The sequence below is a fragment of the Aricia agestis genome, chromosome 16 (assembly GCF_905147365.1).
Source record: "Aricia agestis chromosome 16, ilAriAges1.1, whole genome shotgun sequence".
Taxonomy (NCBI): Eukaryota; Metazoa; Arthropoda; class Insecta; order Lepidoptera; family Lycaenidae; genus Aricia; species Aricia agestis.
In genome coordinates this window covers 2,083,201-2,101,325 of record NC_056421.1, presented here as the reverse complement: position 1 = coordinate 2,101,325, position 18,125 = coordinate 2,083,201, and the positions used below count along the sequence as shown (strand labels likewise).

General features: G+C 37.6%; 2 protein-coding genes and 1 non-coding gene across 5 annotated transcripts; 2 read left to right on the top strand and 1 right to left on the bottom strand.

Moving 5' to 3' along the window:
- Positions 1-240: 240 nt before the first annotated feature.
- On the bottom strand, positions 241-7,865 carry LOC121734584. 2 transcript variants are annotated; one of them, XM_042125165.1, is made up of 7 exons: positions 7,807-7,863; positions 6,704-6,773; positions 5,944-6,030; positions 5,177-5,347; positions 4,256-4,385; positions 2,545-2,871; positions 241-583 (listed from the first exon to the last, which is right to left on the bottom strand). In XM_042125165.1, exons 3-6 carry the CDS (start codon positions 6,022-6,024, stop codon positions 2,801-2,803), a joined length of 453 nt encoding a protein of 150 aa, XP_041981099.1. In that variant the 5' UTR covers positions 6,025-6,030; positions 6,704-6,773; positions 7,807-7,863; the 3' UTR covers positions 241-583; positions 2,545-2,800. The 2 variants fall into 2 exon arrangements, with proteins under 2 accessions (XP_041981099.1, XP_041981098.1); XM_042125164.1 differs by lacking the exon at positions 6,704-6,773 and having other exon boundaries at positions 7,807-7,865.
- Positions 7,866-10,040: 2,175 nt separating this feature from the next.
- LOC121734582 (alkaline phosphatase, tissue-nonspecific isozyme) lies at positions 10,041-17,243 on the top strand. 2 transcript variants are annotated; one of them, XM_042125157.1, is made up of 9 exons: positions 10,041-10,107; positions 11,176-11,378; positions 12,025-12,217; positions 12,607-12,767; positions 13,932-14,145; positions 14,720-14,853; positions 15,074-15,269; positions 15,826-16,044; positions 16,460-17,243. In XM_042125157.1, the coding sequence occupies exons 1-9, from the start codon at positions 10,041-10,043 to the stop codon at positions 16,618-16,620; spliced, it is 1,548 nt and encodes a 515-aa protein (XP_041981091.1). In that variant the 3' UTR covers positions 16,621-17,243. The 2 variants fall into 2 exon arrangements, with proteins under 2 accessions (XP_041981091.1, XP_041981092.1); XM_042125158.1 differs by lacking the exon at positions 11,176-11,378 and having other exon boundaries at positions 10,046-10,107.
- Positions 14,354-14,425, top strand: Trnae-cuc. The gene has a single exon. It is a non-coding gene; the product is annotated as a tRNA-Glu (tRNA).
- Positions 17,244-18,125: the final 882 nt, after the last annotated feature.

The window sequence follows — 18,125 nt, the reverse complement described above, 5'->3', positions numbered from 1 at the left end:
CAACTCACAAGGTAATTAATAATATGTAGGTTAGACTAATTCGTCGAATAAATAATTATAATGTTATCTTTCTTGTTTTTTACTCCATTTTTTTTCTTTATATTTGTACAAAAACTAAATGGTGAATTCAACCAATAAATGGTGAAACTGGCTCTAACTATTGCACTCATAGATAATTAATAATATTTACTTTATTGTAAAGGAAGATTTCGACAAATCCCCATATAATATCTGTCAAATTCTTCATTAAATTGAAGATTAATCATCATTAAACGTCTCTGAGTGCTGCAGTTAATGTCAAATCCACCTAAACTATTCTGTGCGTTGGTGACATCACCACAAACTTTGTCTATCATCTGCACTTTATTTGAGTCACACAATATTCTCACAAAACTATAACTAATTAAAGCAAAGGACGTTTTATTGTCGATTCAGTTGATTAATACAAGCTATAGGACTACGATATAGGTCCCATCGCTAGTGCTAACTGCTAGATGCTAGAGTAAATAGACATTTAATACTGCGTGTAACGTTAGGTAGGTAAGTATATTCAGAGAAGTTGGTTCCTAGGCAAATAGCGGACCTACATAATTTGGTTGGTTACGACTTACGTCAAACCTAGTCACTCTATAATCACGACTCTTATTGAATTGAAATTAAACCCAACCAACTGACGTAGGTCCGTCAACTGCCTAGGAATCAATTTATTCGACAGTACATAATATGATTATAATACCAATGAGCACAAAAACCAGAGGAGAGAAAGAAAAAGAAGATAGAAAACTTAGCGCGGTTTTGCGCTACCAAAGTATTAAAAGCGATGACGGAGAAAGAAGAAATAGTACATTTATTTACCACTTTTTCTTTCTACTTCGTCGCTTTGGTAACGAATACACATTTTCTTTGTACAACTTAAATCAGCAAAGGATACTGCTGGAATCCAGGTTCATAGTATGATAGACTCTGACCAGAATGTAATATAGAGTTCTGTAAAGAATTGCATGAGATTTGAGTCCGGCAAACTACGCCTCGTCGTGTACACTGTACACACAGCAATAGGTACACATACATGTACATTGTACACACATACACACGCGCACACATGTAATAAAACTATGTGTAATAATTATGTGTGTGTGACGAACTCTTTAGTCTGTGATATTAGTTCAGTTGCTATAGGTTTTATATTTTCTTCTGAGTGCATATATTTGGTGACCAAGTTGTATATCTCCAAAGGTGGTCATGCTCATAAGCCATAAGTCATAACTGATATATAAAATTTAAAAAATAAAGCAAAAGAACTCCGAACACATTGTGTATGGCGTGTTTTTTAATATTATAATATTATGCTCGTAGTAATTTTAGTTATTTTAGTAAATTTTGCTTTTAATACAAATATTTCAAAATAGATTTCAGTAGGATAGACTGTATTTGTAAAACATTAATATTATAAAATACAAGTAGGTAAGTATCTAAAACTTGTTAAAAAGGTTGAATGATAAATCTATATAAAATAACAACTTTTATAGTTGTAACTTTTAGGTTTGTAGTAGAAAAATAAGGTCCACTGACTAGAAATTTCGAAGATAGAGTCGAAATGTTTCTTATTCTGTTCGGCACAAGAGAGAAACAATGCACGATTGGATAGTTCTTACAACAAGGTGATTCAATATTAAATACTTTCAATCAATTAAATATTTAAAAAAAACTTAAGAATTTCGGATCCTAGCAATTTTAATACATTTAATATTAACAGTTCAGTACAATTTACGTTTAAATGTGTACAGTTCGGATATACACTGCATCACGGTTCGTATTTTGTAGAATCAAGGAAATTAATTTTTAGCAGATTGGATTTCTTCTTGAAAGCTTTTTTCTGACAATGTACTGTCAGAAAAAATGCAGTTTTATTAAAGCATAACAAAATGTAAAATAGACTTCTGAGAAATATAATTTATAATTATTTGCGAGATTTTGCAAATACAGAAAATAAGTATTTATAAAATAAAATAAGTTATAAATAATTTTGCATTCTAAATACTTAAAAAAAAAATTTTTATGTTTTAGATCGAGTCTGATAAAGAGGCTTTTCTATCGTATTCATCATATGTATTTATGGTCCACAAAATTGTTAATAATTCGATACCTATTTAAAGTTATTTTCGATAAGGTAAATATATTTTTTTGATTATGTAATTTGATATAAGGATTATGATAAAATATGATAGATCAACCCCTTTGTCTTTTATAATACAATCAGAAAAAATATGATTTATTATCAAAACAACACTTAGATTACACTGGTTAGTAAAATATCAGGTTACAATATTGTTCACTGTTAAAGTTATTTAAGCAATAGTTAATATTTATAAATGTAATATTACAATAACAATTTAAACTTCTTTACAAATCGAAATAAATACGTATAAAAATAATCACAGTTTACTCTGTTTCGATTCATTTTGATTTAAATGTAAACAACAAAAATAATTCAACAACTTGTGTATATTCAGAGAAGTTGATTCCTATAGGCAGGTGGTGGACCTACGTAATTTGGTCGCATTACGTCAAATATAGCCGTCAGATCACGTCTAATATGAAATTGACATAACCCGACCAAATGACGTAGGTCCGTCAACTGCCTAGGAATCAATTTCTTCCACAGCACCTACCAGTGAATTTCTTCATGGCACCGATAATAGGCGATATTCAATTTGGTAGCACAAAAGCCGGTCATGCATATTATTATTGTTTACATATTTATCAAAATGAGTTAAAACGGAGTAGATGTAATAGTTACCTACAGGACTCCGTCTTCGTTGATCGACATCAAGTAACTCCTAATTATTATTATATTGTACACGTTCTCGGCTGAAAAAAATAATAAAAGAAAATTATATTTACTTAGAATAAAAATTCGTATTTACTTTGGCATAATAAAATATATTATGCAAACTTTTAATTTCATAAAATATTAAGATAGCTTAGATAATCCCTTGTCTCCTTCCTTCACGTTATATCCCTATTAAATTGGTATTCGTAGCATCAGCGTAGCGCATCGTAGCATGTCGTAGCCCATCGTAGAGAACCGTAGCACGTCGTAGCGTAACGTAGCGTGACGTGGTGCGTCGTAGAGTCAGCCTCCAGTTGTAAAAATCCAGTGGTAAAAAAAATCTACCAATTTGTAAATTACAATAGTTTTCCTTTTTATTTTCATTGTTCAGGGGAAAGTTTTATCACTAAGTGGTCGCGCTACGATGCGCTACGCCGCTGCTACGAGTGTCACTATTATCTGCATCTATCTTATCTTTTGTTGATGATGATTTTATTGATATTGTGCATAATTATAGCCGCGATCGATCGCGATGCACGGAATTGTACCTTATTCAAGACACGGCCGCGCGCGGTCGACGACAGTCGTAGGCCGCGCGCGGCCGCGATCGATCGCGATGCACGGAATTGTACCTTCTTCAAGACACGGCCGCGCGCGGCCGCGATCAATCGCGATGCACGGAATTGTACCTTTATAGCTATACGTTTTGTAATGATTTTTCAAGCTACTTTTGTAACTTGTCAGACAAGGAAAATACGTTGTCATATTATAAATTATGTAGATATAGTGCAGGAAAAGCATAGCAGCAAAATATTATGACAAGTATATAATATAGCACTTTTAGGTTTAGACACTAGGAAGCTCTCAAGCTCCACTTTCTTTTTATAAGGGAACTTGCTAAAACTAACCCTTAGTTTGCTAGTTAGCAGCATGTGTCAAGACTCAAGCACACGTTTCGGATTAGCAACATCAATTTGCTGCAGTTTCGTTACGCCATTTCCTATTGGCCAAGGATGGCGGACCAATGGTATGCGTGCCACCAGTGGCACGTGAGTCGTGACTCGTGTCATCACAAAATTAGTATCGAAATAACTATTTTACCAACAACGAAGGCTAACCATCTCTTCAGTCTGCAATAGTGAGCACCAAATTAGGAAAATTTTTAAATACGCGCTGAATCAAAAAGCAAAAATATCGAATGGCACGTTTATAACTTCTTCAGAAAAGGACACGTTGATACGAAAAGGTTCACCATCCCTGTATAGGCTATACACACCCCGCGTTCCACTTGACGTTAAAAACGATCAAATTTCAAAATGCCTCCTATTTTGAGCGTTTTGATCGTTTTTAACGTCAAGTGGAACGTGGGGACAGTGTCGATCTTTTTAAAAGGGAGAAGTAGTAAGCACGGTAGGCACTGACCAATGAACACGATCTGCGCTATGACGTGTCCGGCGCTCATGTGGGACATGGTCTTGAGGAAGCCGATCACGAACAGCACCAGCAGGATCACCCAGAAGATGCAGTACTTCTTCATTATAGCTGTCTTGTCCTGGAAATTGAAAATGTAGTGATTAATAAACTTATTTATAATTTAACATTGTTTTTTGTTATTCCCTTCTTCTTTTTTTGTTATTAACTTCTGTGCCTCAAAAATTTGATGAAATCTTTATTTTCTTATACAATTTTTTTTTTGTGAATTGTATGGGCAAGCCTACCAGCGTCAAGAGTTTGCTAATACAAAAGTTAAAAAAAGTTACTACGAGTATTTCAGCGCTGACAGTGAACTCAGAGGCACATACACACCCTAAAGTATTATCACTTAGGGTCAATTTATACTAGCGCAGAGTCGAAGCGCATCGAAGCGAATTTCCAATAACTGAACACAGAAAATTCAACCTTTACTCCAGAGCGTAACGCACACATAACCATGTGAGGCCAATCAGCGTTGGGCGGGCGCGGCGCATCCACGGGAATTCGCGCGGATGCGCACGCCTTCTTAACCGACTTCCAAAAAGGAGGAGGTTATTAAATTCTCAGAAGTAGTAAAGTGCGTTCATGCTTTGGAGTTAGGGTTGAATTTGTTATGTTCAGTTTTAATAATTCGCTTCGATGCGCTTCCACTCTGCGCTAGTATAAATTGACCCATGATAGTTTTGTTACACACTGTATAGAGTTCACTGTAAAAGTAGCAACGTTGACAGAGTTACTTTTGACTTTTATGTTTCTATAAGAAAAGCCCCAACCTCTTGAATTTGCCCACATAAAAAAAGTAATTCTGTGGCCAGACCAATATGTCATATTACCTTGTGCACGGACTTCGTGAATGCCATGGCATATTACCTTGTGCACGGCGTACACGAAGACGAGGTTCAGCAGGAACTTGAGGCACAGGAGCACAACCACCATGACGGCGATGGTGTACACCACCGACACACCCTCCCCCTCCCGCTCCGCCGCCTTCAGCTCCGACGCGAACGTGATCACCACCAGCGCCAATACCAGCGTGATTATCTGGAACGATAATTAGGATATGATGATAAGTCTCTAAAGACCGTGTTTCGGAGGTTTTCTAACAGAGGCCAATAAATATGGCCAGGCTAGATGCTTTTACGAGTCTAGAATCTAGATTTGGAACATGAGGGTAGCCCAAAATGGAGATCTCCGACTAAGTAAGGTGATATGCTTGATTTATTTTTAAGCACTCCACAGTTGTCCCGTAAAGTATAAATCAGGATTTTAGTTAAAGCAAATCCAAAGGGAAATATATGCTATACAGTATTGGCTATTACTAAGAATAATAGCCGGTTCTTCTTGCCGGGTTAGTTCCCGAACCGGTGGTAGGCCGTAGACCTTAGACGATTCTAAGGTGCCTGCCACCGGTTCGGTTTTTGTAAAAGAAATACTCTGTATAAATATTATTTTGATTTCATTCTGATATAAGCATTATATCGATAAGCTTCATTTGAGTTAACCCAGAGCCTAAATAAAGTCAACCAATCAGAGTCAAAATTCCCTCGGCAATTTTTGCGTGAAAGATAAACAAACATGACTTATCACAATTCCCTATATCTCTGTCTACTCGTATTCATGCTGAATCTATCACTCACCGAGTGCACAATCCCCATGACCATGCATCCTGTCCGCAGGTCGAAGATGAAGCAGAACTTCTCCAGCACCGGGAGCTCCATCCTCGCCTGGAATATCAATCAATCATTGACATAATATAGATAACAGGCAATAGGCTAAATGTGGTAAGCGAACATAAAGTTTTGAAAAACTTATTGCGCTAAAATAAAACAGTAGTTGCGCTGACACAAAATTGGACTCAAACAGAGAAGAAATCAACTAGAACCGAAATCAAATCAGATGAAATAGGCATTAACATTACAAGACGAGACTCCAAGTAGGTTTCTCAGGCAGACAGATAGACGCATTTTTTAATATACTAAATTAAATGTATAATATTATATATAAATAAGAAAGAATGGCGTCTGAGCACATATCGCCCGTGGTATATTAGGAAAGATTTTTAAGTGGTTACAATATTTAAAGCAGGTATTAGACAGATAAAATAATGACCTACCTTTTTACCTTTATCAACACCATAGACTGGTATGGTAATACTTACCTACAATAAATGACTTCAAAATGATTTAATATAATATAAATTATAAGCTCTGACGATTTTCAAGCCGTTAAGCCGTTAAAATTGTGACATCAAAATATAAAGCCGGTGATACGTAATTCCACGTAAAAAGACTACTTACAATAAAGTAAGATTTGGTGCTCTTTGCAAGCGAAAGCTTATTTTCTCATTTGGTGCAAGAAAAGTTTTCATGCTGGTGCATTTAAATGGCATTTGCTTACCGATTTAATGCTATTTTATTCCAAAACTGTGTCTTCGGCCGGGGGCTTATAAACCCACCATGTCAATGACCTGATGAACGACACTATTGGTAGATATAGAAGACTCTTTCAAAATGTTGCAAATAGGAGAATGACACTAAATTATTAATTAATACATAGTGCATAGGTATAACTAGATGACCAGTAAAGTTCGTATCACTTAAGAGTCCGGGTGCCATCGCAATTCTAATACAAACGTAATACAAAGATCATCACCCATACGAGAATATTTACCACATTTGAGTTATTATTCAGATTAAGACAGTAATTACCTAGGTTCGTATACAATGATTCACTGCAAAATATTTACATACCAAAAAATATGAACGATTACAATTTAGTATGTAAATATTATAATCGTTCATATTTTTACCTAGTTAATTACTATCTTAAGCTAAATAATAACTCATATACTTATGGTAAATATTCTGGTATGGGAAATTATCTTGGTATTACGTTTGTATGAGAACTGCGATGGCACCAGGACTCTTAACTCTTAAATATTGAATTTCCTACCATATAAACCATGGACTTCCACGAATTTTTCCAGACTAAATAATTCGCAAAATCAGTTCAGCCGTTCTCGATTTGGGAATACTAACAAGATTTATAATTAATTTTTATGTAATCGATCATGGGAATCGCAGACACAATAAATTTTTAAACTGTTATGCTACAGCCGGGTGCCGCTTGGTGATTGATGGATTAACCATATTATAGATTATTGGCAACGGAAACTGTGCAAAACCAAATATGTTGTCTTATTACTTATAGTAGTTTAGCTAGATAACCTTACACTTTAATATTTAAGTCAATAATTATTTTTAGTAAATCAATACTTATTACTTCACATTACCAACCTTACTTACTTGTAATATTGACCTAAACTAGCAAAAGAAACAAAATATTTTTTGCAGTTTTTTTTTTATTAGTAATTTTCGTGTCAAATCTAAGCTTATTAATATATTAATAACTATTTTTGTCGCACCATTTTCGGAGAAAAAATACTTAACACTTCAACCTACTACCACTTTAACACTAAAACACTGGACACTTTCGCTTACCATTTTAACCCCCAAACGCCGAGGGGTGCAAAAGCACACGAGTCATGTGACCCCCTGGCGACGGCGCGAATGATCTCCCGGATCCGCTGAACTTACCCTTAAGGGTACATAATATTGGACATACAATCCGATTTTCAGGAACTGCACGCAGGTGGCTTCAGGCGATCATTGTGCCTAATTGTTGCCTGTATGAAATTTAGTATAGGGACAGTAATTTGCATAGTTGGTTAACGTAAAAAATTAATACACTGGTTGCCAGTTGGATTAATAGTTATGTAATTAAATCAGTTAACATCTTAGTACGTGTAACTATTTTTATAGCTTTTCTTATATTTACTTTTTGTTTATTCGTTGTTCGTGGTAATAAAAAAGAAGGCATAAGGTGATGTTAAAATAAATTAACCCAACTGTATCCACGAACTTCTATTTTATTTATTGAATAACAGCAGAATATCGTCTTTGTACCATAAACTGTATTTCGCATCTTGGACCAAATGAACAAACATCGGTCTAATATCTTACGAATCCTAGTAGAGCAAAGACAGTACAAAATCACTCTGACATTGGTAACTCACTGAGGCCACCATAATAAAAAGAAGAAGGCGAAGAATCTTACGAATCAGTCCAACAGAATTAGGGCACCGTCCTAGCTCCCTTCCTGCAATTTCAAGGTGCTTCGGCTTCGCCTTAATGGAAGCTGCGCACGCCGGCGATCGATGCCGCCAGTGACTCCATCAACAAACAATGCAGCGGCCTGTCACGTCGCCACTCTCACTGTCGATTGTCAATGAGCTGGCGCACCTGATGGTAAGCGATTAACGGCAAGGAATTTTTCTCATAGGATTTTTTTTGTAATAAAATAAGGTAACTAACGAGCAAACGGGTCACCTGATGGAAAGCAACATCCGTCGCCCATGGACACTCGTAACATCGAAAAAGCTGCAGGATGCCTTGCCGGCCTTAGGCGAGAAGGAGGGGAGGGTAGGGAAGGGATTAGGGTAGGGGACTGGGCCTCCGGTAAGCTCACTCATTTGGCGAAACACAGCGCAAGCGCTGTTTCACGCCGGTTTTCTGTGAGCCCGTAGTATTTCTTCGGTCGAGCCGGCCCATTGGTCATTTAATATGTCTATAAATTATGAGATCTAAGTTTGCACCTTGGATCTCAATTTATCCGAAATCGTATTCAATACAAGCTATAATTTACACCGGTTTTTCTGTGATTAAATGCTATTAGAGCCGACCCATTCATGCGCTATTTAAGGTTAAACACACAATTTTACCATAACTACTAGATCCCTTTGCTAACCACATGATAAATAGATAGATTATTAATTATTATTTATCATTGATTTATTTCAAACCAAATATTATCCGTGCCATTTCCTAGACCTAGATTATCGAGCAACCTGACCTCAATAATCGTTCCTGTGACCCCGTGACCTCAGACCTATATCGAGTGACAATAGGTCAGTTACCTGACCCCATGACATTTCAAACTGACGTACTACGTTTGCATAATTTTGGTAGTAATATCTGTGGCGTAGATGCGTTATAGACTAGTTTGTAAAACGTGACGATGCAGTCGGACTCTCCATGGATGTTCATTAATCTTTCACTTAAAGAATTACCGAACGATGATTTTTGATTGATATTGTAGTAGTTCAGGTTCTGGAATCTGGATTAAGACATAAGAGTATATTGTTTGTAAATTGTAGGTAGGTACCTGTTATATTTTATACTTAATTAGTTAAATGTTGTTAAACTGTATGCTATCCATATTTTCATAATCAATATCCTTATAAATGCAAAAGTGTGTCTGTCTGTCTGTCTCTCTGTCTATTTCATGCTCAAACCACTGAACAGATTTTGCTGTTTGGCATGAAGATACTTTGAGTCCCGGGAAAGGAAATAGGATAGTTTTTATCTCGGAAAAATGTACGGTTCGCGCGCGATAAACACAACAACACATCTAGTTAATAATAAAATGAAATTAAAATTAATGGGGGGGGTCCCGTAGATGTCCCGCTCTGACCAAAAAATAAATGATCACGTTAGGTATACGTAATAATAATTATTATTATTTGTTGCAAGGAAATTACGTGAATAACATTATGATTATCAGTTAACACCAAAGATAAGATAACGCTGATGCATAAAAAGAAACATACAACTTTCGCGCCACATCTTGACAGGTGTTTGACAGTTCAAATCAAACGTCAAATTCAGTTGTCAACATGCGCGTGAGCGGGGTGTTCGTGTTGCTTGCTTGTGTTTTAACGGTGCGATGTTCTTTACGAAAAGGTTAGTTTTTAGTTTACATTTTGTTTATTCTGCATTCATTTATTCTGCATTTTACTAAACCATGTGTTTAGAGTAAATTGTTTTGTGTTTTTGTAGTCAATTTGTTGTGTTAGAAATTAAGGATTAATTTAACCTCAACTGTAAAAAGGCTATTGAAATGTAAAACACTTTCATTAGGCAATATCTAGGAGTAATATCTAGGCCTAATGAAAGCCGTTTGAGATTATACGTCTTGTTAAATGGGAAATTAAATGTTTAATTACGATTATAAAGTGTTGTTTTGTCTATATTATAATTACGCATTCATAATATTTTAACTATTACCTATAATCCAACTCTTAGTTTGTACCTACCTCTGTTTATTAGGCAATAAGTATCCTTATAAAATAATAGTTCTAAGTTCTAACTGAACGAATTGACCACACACTTTGTTAGTCAATTGTTATAATAATGATTACGTGTTTACCTAATCTACTTGTAAGGTTTGTTTATGGAAATAGACCGGCACCGAGCGCATGCATTGCTGATGAGCGATGAGTGCCGTCCATAAATGTTATTTCAAAGTTCTATGAATAGGTTTACCTGAATTCCCTATTACCGGAAGCTCGAACAAAATCAATGTCAGCCGGAAGAGAGCTCTTCCTAGTAACTAGTTCTTATTCCTATTGATGTTCTGTTTTTAAGTATAGTAGCGATATTTCACGCCGGTTTTCTGAGAATTGTCTTGACCCTAGGCTTGTTTTATCCCTATCCTTATTCGCTGATTGACCTTACAAGTTACAACCCAACATCACGTAGATAATGAAACTAGAAATAGGGTCCTGTTTTACCCTGTACAGTCTACGTACGGACCCTCAAAATGTAAAGCAGGCCATAAACGCAAGGGTGTACCTGACAGGTTTGCCTGCGCAGTTACGCCTGTCAGGCAAAGCTGAGGCAAAACCTGCACAGATCTGTTACATAATCAGCTCCAGTTTAGCTGAACAGTTGACCTTGCGTTTATGGCCTGCATATGATATTACGATCATTTTGGAGGAAATCCTTCAAGCCACAAACATTTCAACACAGACGCAGAATACTGGAAGACCCTAGCCCTGGATGAGCTAAACGAAGCCCTGGGGGTGCACCTCAATACGGGAGTCGCCAAGAACGTGATCCTCTTCATAGGAGACGGCATGGGACCCAACACGGTCACCGCTACAAGGATACATAAGGGAGGGGAGGGTCATCGGTTGAGTTACGAGAAGTTTCCGCATGTTGGCTTACTGAAGGTCGGTCCAAAGTTCTTGGGCGATTTTACTGGTTTTGATTATTGTTAATTACTTATACTAGTATAAATATTATTGGAAAGTTAATTACGGCAACACGTTGTAACGAGACGCGTGTTTTTTTAATGAGCCATTTAAAACTGACTATTATTTAGGTACTCATCAAGAGGATACACATTAAATTGACAGACTTTCCGCCCGCAATTTTGGCTGACTGTTGAAATGTTGCATGAGTCTTAAAACCTCATCGACGCGTCATGTTGCAATGTGAACTGACCCTTAGTTTAGTAATGATGGTTATAACTGAATTAACAATGTTATCATAACGTAAAACTTCGTAAAATAAAACCACTTGCTTAATTAGCTACATACTGTTTATCAAACAAAAGTTATATTATTTCCTGTCACTTTTTAGATAATTGTCGCAACAACCGAATTATAACTAGCCAACCACATACAAATTTATTTAACAGCAGTGCCTGATTTATACTTTTAAAAGTGTAGGCCACTTTATTTCCGCAGCCCCGTGTACGAAATCTGCCGGCCCTCCATAGGCCGTATATGGCCTATTTATAAAACCAGGGCTGGCTAACAGGCACACTATCTACCAGCGAAAAAAAGTCAACATAAAAAACCACCACCATTTCAGACTTACTCCGCGAATAAGATGGTACCCGACTCCGCCTGTACCTCCACAGCACTGCTCTGCGGAGTCAAGACCAACCAGCACACTGTTGGTGTTGATGCAACGGTCGATCACTACGACTGTGACGCCTCACTCGAGGATAAAGCTAAGCTGGACTCGCTGGCTGCATTGGCTTTGAGAGCTGGAAAGAGTGCAGGTATTCCCCGTATATGTTTGGTGTGGACCCACAAAGTATGTGTAGTTAGTCTTTACTCTTTACGTGTCTCACCCATTATTGCTTCTTGTCTATTTAGGTACATGTATCTTATGTCGCAGTCCACAGGCATTTGAATGGAACGCCATAGCGATAGGGAAACAGCATACACCGCTTCGCTTTAGAATGTTCAAGTATGTTATCCGAACATTCGTAATTAATCTGTGACGCTAGCTGTCGAAACTGAACTCATTTTAGTGCCTTAAACTAACATACCGATTGGCAGTCCAAACCACATGTACATTCCATAATTTACGGCAGTCTGATGCGCTTCACGTGTTCCTATCTTGAATTGAGCGCTAAAATATGTATTTCGAGACCACGTCGTCCAGGTTTCGTGACCACGATGCGCGTAACGCACGCGACGCCGGCGCCCATGTACGCGCACAGTGCGGCGCGGCAGTGGGAGTGCGACGCCGCCATGCCGCGCGACACCAAGTGCAAGGACCACGCGCGACAGCTGGTGGAGGACTGGCCTGGGAGAGACTTGCAGGTGAGTGACAGTGTCCACGTCAACTCGCGCCCATGTACGCGCACAGCGCGGCGCGGCAGTCGGAGTGCGACCACGCGCGACAGGCTGGTGGAGGACTGGCCTGGAAGTGACCTGCAGGTTAGTAGCACTGGATTCCTAATACACCTATCTTTCTTCTGATTAATTGCGTCACGAGTCCCAAGACAGTTTAGCGCGTTCCTCGGGACGGGAGTCCGTGAGACTATAGAAAATAGTTTTTCGTGTTTGTGCAGCTGTTGATCCTGGCTTATAGGAAGTAGCCCGATTAAAAAACTGTAAGTGACACTGACCACGTCGGGTGGCGCACGCCCACGTCAACAGCATTTTTTTATTTCACGTTGAGATTACTAGAACGTGAGTTTCTTTCAACTTCGAGTATGACATTTTAGTAGACTCTAAGCATTAAATCGTAGGTATACCCAAAATAATCTGCAGTTAATTTTACCACACTTATAATAAGAAATGAATGACTGCCCTTATACTTGGAATATTTATCCAGTTTATCCACCAATAAACGACAGTAAGCATACTGTCTAGACAACATAATACAGTGACGTAAGATATTAATACATTTTAAGATTACATTCTTATAAAAAGTACCTACTCCGATTAACGATTCGTCAACATTATAATTATCTTTGATATCGTCTGATCTGATTGTCTAAATTCCAAAAACCTTTGGTTTGTTGTATAGGTATTTAACATACAACGTAGGTCCGTCAATTGCCTAGGAATAAATTTCCTCGATGGTACATGGATTGATAGGTACACTAAGATAGTATGGATGGTTACACAATATGTCATAAGTAGTGCTCTGAATATAGCTCCTAGACCAAAAACGTCAATGACCGCTACCGCCTCCATTCGCCGATATATTATAGGGTAAATTACTAGTGATTGGACAGTACCAGTCATTGGACAAAGCACATTAAGCACAATATTTATATTAAGGTTGCTTTAAAAACTGCCTGTTAAGTTAGTAATATGTAGAACGCCTGATTTTAAAGAAAACCGTAGTTTTTAAAGCAATCTTAATAAATATAGTGTTTTTGTGCTCAGTCCAATGAATAGAACCTACTGTCCAATCACTAGTCATGTAACATGTTCATTGTTTACCCTAGTAATTATTAAGATTTAAAAAAACAGGTAATCTTGGGTGGTGGTCGTCAAGGCTTCGTCCCCAACGCCACCGGGACCCCATCCGACCCTATCAGCTCATGGGGCTGCTCCAGACAAGACGGCAGGGACCTCATACAGAAGTACAAATATGATAAGCAGGCAAGAGGACAGAAATATAAGGTGGTCGAGAACTATGGCGAACTTAGCAGTGTTGATTATGACGAAACTGACTACTTGCTTGGTGAGTTTCCACCTTAGAACTAGGTGCATAAGAATCAAATTTAAATATTTGGAATATCAATGAAACTTGTTTTGCGATTTTAGATTTTATTTTAAATGGCATAAAGACTATAGCTACGATTTTCTACTTTGCACGTGGGTGAAATCGATTTTAGGATGTATTTATTTGTAATTTATTTACGTACGGTAATTTGGTAAAATTTAATAACTCCGATATGGTCTAGTGGCTAGGATACCTGGCTCTCACCCAGGAGGCTCGGGTTCGATTCCCGGTATCGGAAATCTCCTTTTTTTTAAATTTTATTGTGCCTTTTTTCGCTACGTTTTTTTATTACAATTTGTAATTATAGTTAATTTTACTTTTTACCTTATATTAAAATATATAGGACGTATTGTTGATAAGATAAACCTTCATCAATATTTTATGTATTCCTTCTTAATTATTCTTTCTTTTTCGCAATTTTAAATAATTAAGTTTCGTGATCTAATATTATGATTGTCACATTTTCCAAATCCTTACTCCCGAATCCCGATTGAGCTAAAATTTTTGGCGCTTGAACTCTAATCGATTTCAGGTATATTCTCAAACGCGCACCTCCAGTACGAGCACGAGAAATCTCTGTCAGCTGACGGCATGCCCACCATCGTCAACATGACGGAGGCAGCCATCAGGGTGCTGAGGAAAAACCCCAATGGGTTCTTCTTGATGGTATTAACACGTATCCATATTACTTATTACTTACTAATATTGTAATGCGAAAGTGTGTCTGTACGTCTGTCTGTCTATCTGTCTATCTGTTACCTCTTCACGCCCAAACCGCTGAACCGATTTTGCTGAAAGATACTTTGAGATAGATACTATTCATAGTTCATTGGTTTAGGTTTTAATCTGGTACTTACTAAATACCCACAATGTGAATATTTCTCAGGTGGAAGGCGGCAACATCGACATGGCGCACCATCGTGGCCGCGCGCGCACCGCGGTCTCCGAGGCCGGGGCGATGGACGACGCGGTCGCCGCCGCCCTGCGCCTGGTAGACCATCACACGCTGGTGGTGGTCACCGCCGACCATACTCACACGCTCACCATTAATGGCTATCCGGACCGCGGGGCGGATGTCTTCGGTAAGTCACGAAGGTAAAGTCAATTGGGAGTTGGAACTGCTGCGACCGCGAGTTACGGAATACCACGCGCATATTGTTCATCAATTATTCTATTTCAGATTCACAACACATCCAATATCCATACTAATATTATAAAATTAAATGCGAAAGTGTGTCTGTCTATCTGTTTGTTACCTCTCCACGCCCCAACCCCTAAACCAATTATGCTGAAATTTGATATGCAGATACTTGGCGTCTCGGGAAAGGACATAGGATACTTTTTATACGAAATTCGCGCAACGGAGTTGCGGTTGTCATTTGCTCTTAAATATTTTCTGTAGATACTTACAGTATGTACCACTTTTTACATACCTAGTGTAAATTAGCTTAAGCTATTATTGTTATTTTCCACTTTTTTGGTAAAAGGTGGCCCCGTAAGTTTCTTACGCCGGTTCTTCTCGCCGGGTTAGTTCCCGAACCGGTGGTAGACACCATTACATGTAGACTTTCTGAGAACATTTGTTTCAAATTAATTTTTATGTTATTATTATTTATTTTTATGCACTATGTCTTTCAGGAGTAATCGGCCCTTCGCCCTACGACCACAAAAACTACACGACTCTCGCGTACGGCACGGGCGGGCCGGGGTCCGTACACTATGCCGTCGACAACGGCACCGCGGTCCGCACGGACCCCAGCGGGCAGGACACTGCTAGCTACACTTACGAGCAGATAGCGGCCGTGCCGTTGGATGAGAACAGCCATGGCGGCGGTGACGTCGTTATTTATGCTAAAGGTAAGATAGGTTTTTAAACCTAAACTTTACTGGGTTCTAGGGACCATTCATTATGTTGCAACGGTCTGCGACCACAATATTGGTCCGGGAAGACCGCTGTATTGATTAATTATGCCAAAGGTAACATCAGCAGCAGCAGAAACGTAAGTTCACCGAACTTTCTTGAATATGAACCTTCACTGTTTCCCCTGTGATCAATCCGCTCTGGGACCGCGCATGATAATATTGAATTTAAATTTACTTGGCGACATAATATTATGTATGTAACAATAATAATAATTTGGAGAAAGTAACTTTTAACGCCCTCAAAAATAAACGTACAATATATTGTACGTTTTACATACAATGATATTTCAATAATGATACAAATATGAAAATGTCATTCAACACGCCAAAACTTAATTTCCCATTCCAGGTCCCTTCGCCCATCTCTTCCACAGTGTCCACGAGCAGCACTACGTCCATCACGCCATTAAGTACGCCGCGCGGATGGGCGAGCACGCACACTCGCACGCTGGCTACGTGCAACCCAGTGTCGCCATGCTATTAGCAATACTGGCTGTATCATACTTGTAATATTATTGGCCGTATTATACCAGTGTTGTCTTATAAGTAATTTTAAGATCGTAAAAATTACCACCACGCTATAAATTATTACGCCGCGCGGATGGGCGCGCACGCACACTCGCACGCTGGCAACGTGCAACCCAGTATTGCCGTGTTAGTGGCGATTTTAGCGCTTTCGTACCTATAAAGTCATAGTATTGTCTCAAAATAGAAAAAGATAACGGCATTTTACGTACGACCCAGTGTTGCCATGATGATGGCACTATTGTACTGTAAAGTTGCCAGTGTACTCTAGTATAATGCCAGTATTTCACGAACTACTGGCCGTATTAAACCAGTGTTGCCAAAAAACCATTTTAATATTAAGATAATCATTAAAATCGAAGCTGCTTACATACGACCAAGTGTTGATAATATTATTTTCCTGGCGATGCTAAAATCAGAGCCTATGTTATGATTTATTATTGATTCAGAGAAATAAGTATTTGCAGTAACATTGGAAAAATTTACACATAGGCAGAGGCCCTACGTTTTTTGGCCGGGTTAAGTCAAGTCAGTGTTGATAGTATCGCCAACTTACTTATGAATTAATTTCTCTGATAGTACTATCATGTTTGTAAGATAAGACTAAAATATAAATTTTATTTACTTCACTGTATAGTAAGGACTTTTAATATTTTACATACAGCTAGTTGTATTGTACCAAAATAATAGTCAAAACATGTATTTATTTTTAAATTATTATGCTAAGCTATAAACTTTTTGAGATGCTTTTGTTTAAAATATATTTTTACCTTCTTTTATACCAGTTTGATTCATTGAATTAAAACCTAAATCAACACTCGATGGATATTATATTGTTTATTATTATTAGGCATATAACAATAAAATGAAACATTTAAAATATGCTTATATTTATTTTATCACAATATATCATAGAATAACTTAACAAAAATACTTTCACTTATTCAATAAAATTAAAAGGTCATTTGACATATAAAATATTTACACTGGTAACACATACAGTATATTTGCATGAAGTAAGGTGTCAAACATACATAAAAATATTATGTAGGAGGTCTAGTTTTGTTCATTACCAGTTTAGGAATTTTCTGACATATTTATATTTTACTCAAAAAAAATAAGTATCAATAATAATTATTGTCTCCCTAAGATCCTACATTTTTATTGATCAATTATTATTGCTTAGATAATGTATTATAATTTTATATATTATGTTTTATAACCTAAATGCAGTAGTTGATATATTTTTCACATCCTATATTTGTGATGATCGGGTATTAAACATACCTACAAGGATCTTGTGGCACTCTGATGACACTGTCATAGGGGCGTGGATAAACAGCTATCTATCAAAATGACACTTGCGCTACTTTTCCACATTGAAGGTGATCAGTGATCACTCATTTATCAGCACGCACGCGCCGAACGCGCCGCATTTTAGAATTCGTTGTATCATTGTATGATATGATGTGAAACCTCGCACATTCGTC

Coding starts and splice junctions, on each gene's coding strand:
- LOC121734582 (XM_042125157.1), top strand. CDS start 10,041: ATGCGCGTGAGCGGGGTGTTCGTGTTGCTTGCTTGTGTTTTAACGGTG. Junction 12,218..12,606: donor GAGAGCTGGAAAGAGTGCAG/GTATTCCCCGTA, acceptor CACGTCGTCCAG/GTTTCGTGACCACGATGCGC. Junction 15,270..15,825: donor CCGCGGGGCGGATGTCTTCG/GTAAGTCACGAA, acceptor TATGTCTTTCAG/GAGTAATCGGCCCTTCGCCC.
- LOC121734584 (XM_042125164.1), bottom strand. Junction 4,386..5,176: donor TCGTGTACGCCGTGCACAAG/GTAATATGCCAT, acceptor TTCAATTTCCAG/GACAAGACAGCTATAATGAA. Junction 2,872..4,255: donor AGCGCAGATCGTGTTCATTG/GTCAGTGCCTAC, acceptor TATTTTTTTCAG/CCGAGAACGTGTACAATATA.